At 50.0% G+C, this 5725-nt stretch overlaps 1 protein-coding gene across 1 annotated transcript in view; it reads right to left on the bottom strand.

Moving 5' to 3' along the window:
- Positions 1-3803: 3803 nt before the first annotated feature.
- CUNH10orf99 (chromosome unknown C10orf99 homolog) overlaps positions 3804-5725 on the bottom strand; it is a 12070-nt gene continuing 10148 nt past the window's right edge. Inside the window, exon 3 of the mRNA XM_017520834.2 lies at positions 3804-4422. Coding sequence (XP_017376323.1) covers positions 4337-4422 — 86 coding nt within the window. The 3' untranslated portion in view covers positions 3804-4336. The remainder of the gene's footprint in view (positions 4423-5725) is intronic.

Raw genomic sequence — 5725 nt, 5'->3', positions numbered from 1 at the left:
CTGCAGAGTCGATAAGGGGAGTCACTGTGTGAGCATTAACCAACCAGGGTATGGTTCCTGCAGGGTTCCAGAAGGTGGTCTACCATGGGCCGTTTACCCAGAGATGAGCTTGGAGGTGTGATAGGCAGTCTTAGCTTCATTCTACAGATGGGGAACCTGAATCTCTGAGAGGCTATCCGACCTCCCCAATGTCACAAAGGGGGTGTATGACAGAGCCATCATATGAGCCCAGATCTGTTTTTGAAGCACATACTCTATCAATTACACCGGTGCCCCACCCTTTCAGGGAGTATGGACTCCTTTAGTTGCCACGGAGACTGTACACTTCCTCTATTGATGCTACTGTAACCTGCAACTGATCTAGATTCTTCAAGAGTCAATTAGGGCAACATAAGCATTCCAGTTTTATTATTTTAAAGTCACTTCCAGATGTTTGGATTTTCTCCCCAAGCTGGAAAAGTGTGATTCTCAAGACTTTCCCTTTAGTCTCAACCTCCCTTTGAGAGGAAAATTCTTCCACTGATGAGAAAATTTTATTTATTTATTTATTTATTTATTTTTATTTCTTATCATTAGTATTTTTTGAGATGGAGTGTTGCTCTGTCACCCAGGCTGGAGTGCAGTGGTGCAATCTCGGCTCACTGCAACCTCCGCCTCCTGGGCTCAAGTGATTGCTGAGAAAGTTAAAAGTGCATGTTGCAAGTGTTGAAGGCGGTCAGTAAGAGTGGGTAGGACATTTTTTGGCACTTTTAAGGGAAGCAGCACCTGCTTCCGAGGAGCCACAGACCTCTAGCTCTACGTGAGCATCTCTGTTGGCCTGGGAACCCTTCTCAGGCTTTCCCTCCCTCCTCAGAAGGACAGATGGGACAGGCTGGGGTGGAGCAGGTACAGGGTTCTGTGCTCCTTTTATGTTCTTACCTTTGATCCAGGCTGTTTTGAGTGGTTGGTGTCCCTTAAGGGCCTCTTGGGATCTTGGGGTCACTGCCCATACTGCCCATACAGCCCAAGCCCAGCCTCTTCTCGGCACCATTTCGCTGTGACCAGCTCACAGCTGTAACCCTGCAATTCTGGCCCTCAGAAAATGTGCTCCCTCTTTCCCGCAGGCAAGGCTGTGTCTTCCCTTTATTCGTATGTATCAAATATCTGGTCTTCCTCACCTGCACCCCTCACAGAGGCTGAGGCTTGCAGAACTCATGCTCCCCTTTCCTCTCCATGGTTCTGAAGAGGAGGTGAGCTCAGTGGGGCACTTGGCCTTTGATTCTTCCTTTTGGTTGCCTCTCCAGCACACATGTTTATTTTGTGTGTGGTTTATTTCTTTACCTGTTATGGGGTTTTGGGGTGGAGAAGAATGAAGGAAGAGAAAGACACAGAAATGGCCAGCTCTTGCATTGCTGTTAGGTGATCCACCTTGCCAAAGGAGCTCTTGGTGAGGGTCTGACACAGCACGGAGCAGCCTCTGGAGATGTGTTAGCTCCCCAGCTTATACATCTCCAAGGCCTCTCCACTGCTGTTCTGAACACCTCAACCCCGGCCCTTGGTGCCACACCTGCCACCCCTGCCTCAGCTCCCTTGTGTCTCTTAACGGCCCTTTCTCATGGCATTCTCTCCTGCTTACTGAATCTCTGGGTCTTCATTGCTCTCAGGATAAACCCCAAACACTGAGGGCTTTCCAGGACTTTCCATAGCCCCTGTTGAACCCTCTGCATCCCTTTTGTCCTGATGCTGCTGTCCAGTTGCTGACTTCTCCTCTAACACTCATGTTTCCTAACTGGCCCTTCTGCATCCTTACCTCACTCCAAAACACACACACACACACACACACACCCCTCACCACACACTCCCACATGCACACATACAATTACACAGACACCATACACACAAACCACACACTACACAAATGCATCACACATACACTATACACGCCACACACATCACACACAGCACACGCACAACCATACACGACATATCACATTGCTCACACCACACACATGCATCACACACACAACACGACACATGACACACATACACCACACACACCACATACCACACATCACACATGCCACACACACACACACAGACCATACATACCACAAACAATATCCACAAAGTACACATTCACCCTACACCACACACATCACACATCACACACACACACCACATGCCCCAGCATACACATGCATCAGGCACACCACACACACACAATCAGATACCACACACACAAACCACACACCACACGAATGCATCACACACACACCACATATCATACACATCACACACACCATACATACAACCACACAGCATGTATCACACACAACACAACACACAACACATTATACACATACACCACACATCACACATGCCACATGCACACATACCATACATACCACAAACCACACATCCACCATCCACCACACATTCACACCATACATCACACACACTGTATAAACTATACACACACTACAGACATATATATAGTACACACACCACAGACAAAGTCCATACCCTCACACACACATCATGCACCATACACACACATCACATATACACATGCACAAATCCCACAGCCACACATATTACGCACACATTACACACCATAAACACCCACCATTCACCACATACACCACAAACAGCCCCCACTCCTCCCACACACTCCACACCCCTCTGCACACCACACACACACACACACACACACACACACACACACTGTACCCCTTCTCTGGCTGGCCTCTTCTGCTGAGTTTGAGCAGTCTTTTTATTCCCTCCTTGTCTTCCACCCCCTCCTGCAGTTCCAGCTCTCAGTCCTCTGATCTTGCCTGGGTGCCCACAACTTTGTAGAGAAATGATTGCCTCTCAGACATCAGAGACCATATTTGTTCATGAGCCTCAGAATCCAGCTCAGGCCTGACAATGGCTACCCTGGAATGGATGAACATGGAGATTAGAGGACCTACTCAGAGGGCAAGTAGTCAGGTTTGAAATGCAGAAAAGGGCCTGGAGCTGGGTTCACACCATACATCACACACACTGTATAAACTACACACACACCTACAGACATACATATAGTACACGCACCACAGACACACCCTCACACACATATCATGCACCATACACCACCTCTCCTGCCCCATTCTGAAGGTGTGTTTATGCCCGCAGTGAACACAGCACTGCAGAGACAGGGAACTGAGCCTGGGAGTGAGACGTATGGAAGGGATGTGAAAAGTCTGGTCTGTGACAAAACAAGGAATTACTGTGGGTACCACTGTCCCCAGAGCCCTGGGCCAGGGAACCTCTGCCCATCAGCCCCGAGGGGGCCAGGTGTTCTGTTCTGTGGCTGTGGAGGGTGCAGCGATGGGGCTTCTCACCTTGCTGTGAAAATCGGATTAGAAGGGAGCTTTGTTAAGAGATAAGCCGCTCAGACCTGAGCCATCTGTGCCCTCTGAGCTTCAGCTGTGTTCACCCGGAGCACAAACATCCCGGGATGGGGAAGCAGAGGCAAGGACTTCCCTGAACCAAGTCCCTCCGTGTGCCAGGCCCTTCGTGGGCACTCCCACACCTGGCTATTTCCCCTCTGAGTATGTCCTGTCATCTCAATTTTCTAGAAAAGACACAACATGCCCAGCTCACACGGAACAGCCTTAGCAGATTAGGGCTTCGAGCCCTGGTGTGCTGGACCCAGGGCCTCTGTCCTGCTCCTAACATAGTCACACTGTGTTGTGACAAAGGTGACCTGCAGGTAGGGCTTTAGGGACACGTTTCTGCCAGCAGAAAGCTATGCCTCAGGCTCTAACGCCGACCTTGTCAAATAAGGATATGTCTGCATTGAGTTGATTTATTTTATTTACTACTTGTTTGTTTGGGTGTTCTTTCCAGCAGACTCAGGTCAGGAGGCTAGGAAGGGATTTCTAGGGGACCACTGGACGCTGGTGGTTAAATGCCAGGAGTCTGAATGAATCTGAAGATGGAGCTGGCTCTGCAGTCTTGGTCAGCCACCCTTGGGTGCTTGCCACCCTGCACCCGAGCAGGATTGATGGTCTCTGGATTTGTGGCTGTGACCAGTCACAGTGGAACGATTGACTGTTTGCCTTGGAGAGGCTCACATAGTGGGCTGAGGCTGTGTGGGCTGAGGTTGGACCATCATAGCTCTAAAAGTTGATGGCACAATTGAGACAAGTATGTGGAGTTCCAGGACTTTCCCAGCGTCTTTGCCGCCTGAGATGAAACCCTCCAACATTGCAGCTCACTGCTGTGACGTCTGAAAGGGGAGACAGGATGCTGCTGGGCACCTCAGGTGCCAGGCGTGAGGGTCTCCGCTGTCTGGAATCTTGCTTTGGGAGTGCTACACCTGTGGAAGTGCCCCGGGCACCACCCAAGGGCGGGCCTCTGGCTCAAGCTTGCATGGTTTGCAGAGCCTCGCATGTTGTCCTGGGAGGAGCAATGAGTAGACAAGAGGGACAAGGACAGGAAGGTGGCGAAGTCAGAGCCAGATTGGGGGGAGAGAGAGGAAAACACAATTAGGATGCATTTTCTTTTTTTTTTTTTTTGAGACAGAGTTTCGCTCTTGTTACCCAGGCTGGAGTACAGTGGTGCGATCACGGCTCACCGCAACCTCCGCCTCCTGGGTTCAAGCAATTCTCCTGCCTCAGCCTCCTGAGTCGCTGGGACTACAGGTGCACGCCACCATGCCCAGCTGATTTTTGTATTTTTAGTAGAGACGGGGTTTCACCTGTTGACCAGGATGGTCTCGATCTCTTGACCTTGTGATCCACCCGCCTCAGCCTCCCAAAGTGCTGGGATTATAGGTGTGAGCCACCACGCCCGGCCAGGATGCATTTTCAAACATAATTTAAAAAAAAAAATCAAAGCAAGAATTAGGTCTTATCCTTTTCCCTGGAGGCCCAGAAGGGGCTTTTCACGGCAAACATGACCAGCCCACATTATTTCAGTCCCAACAGGGGGAATCTAATTGATTGGCAGAAGAGGAAGAGAGGGTGGTTGATCTTAAGTGGAGCCCACCTGAGCTACCTCAGGTCTGGGAGGCCAGTTTCTAATGACTCCGGTAGGAGGGTCTGCAGATGGATGTGCAGGCCCTTGGGTCCCCAGCTGTCTTGCTCCAGACAGCACATACCAGACAATGTGTCCCAAAACTACATTTGCATCTTTTTGACACGCCAGTCCCATTTATGGGAGGAATAATCCACAAGAAAGAAAAAGCTGCATGCATTAAACTATTCTTTATAGTTATTTTTCTTTTTAAGAGAGATTGGCTGGGGCAGGGGGCGGTCTCGTTGTGTTGCCCAGGTTGGTCTCAAACTCCTGGCCTCAAGCTATCCACCTGCCTCAGCCTCCCAAAGTACTGGGATTACAGCATGAGCCATTATGCCTGGCCCATAGTTTTTGTTTGTTTGTTTGTTTGTTTGTTTTTTATGAGACGGAGTCTTGCTCTGTCACCAGGCTGGAGTGCAGTAGTGCAATCTCGGCTCACTGCAACCTCCACCTCCTCGGTTCAAGCGATTCTTCCGCCTCAGCCTCCCGAGTAGCTGGGACTACAGGCGCGTGCCACCACACCCGGCTAATTTTTGTATTTTTAGTAGAGACGGGGTTTCATCATGGCCAGGTTGGTCTCGATCTCTTGACCTCGTGATCCGCCCACCTCAGCCTCCCAAAGTGCTGGGATTACAGGCGTGAGCCACCACGCCCGGCCAGTTTTGTTTGTTTGTTTTTTTTT

Source organism: Cebus imitator, unplaced genomic scaffold (genome assembly GCF_001604975.1).
Source record: "Cebus imitator isolate Cc_AM_T3 unplaced genomic scaffold, Cebus_imitator-1.0 Scaffold886, whole genome shotgun sequence".
Classification (NCBI taxonomy): domain Eukaryota; kingdom Metazoa; phylum Chordata; class Mammalia; order Primates; family Cebidae; genus Cebus; species Cebus imitator.
Note: the sequence above shows the minus strand (reverse complement) of the source record. Positions and strands in the feature narration are given on the sequence as shown.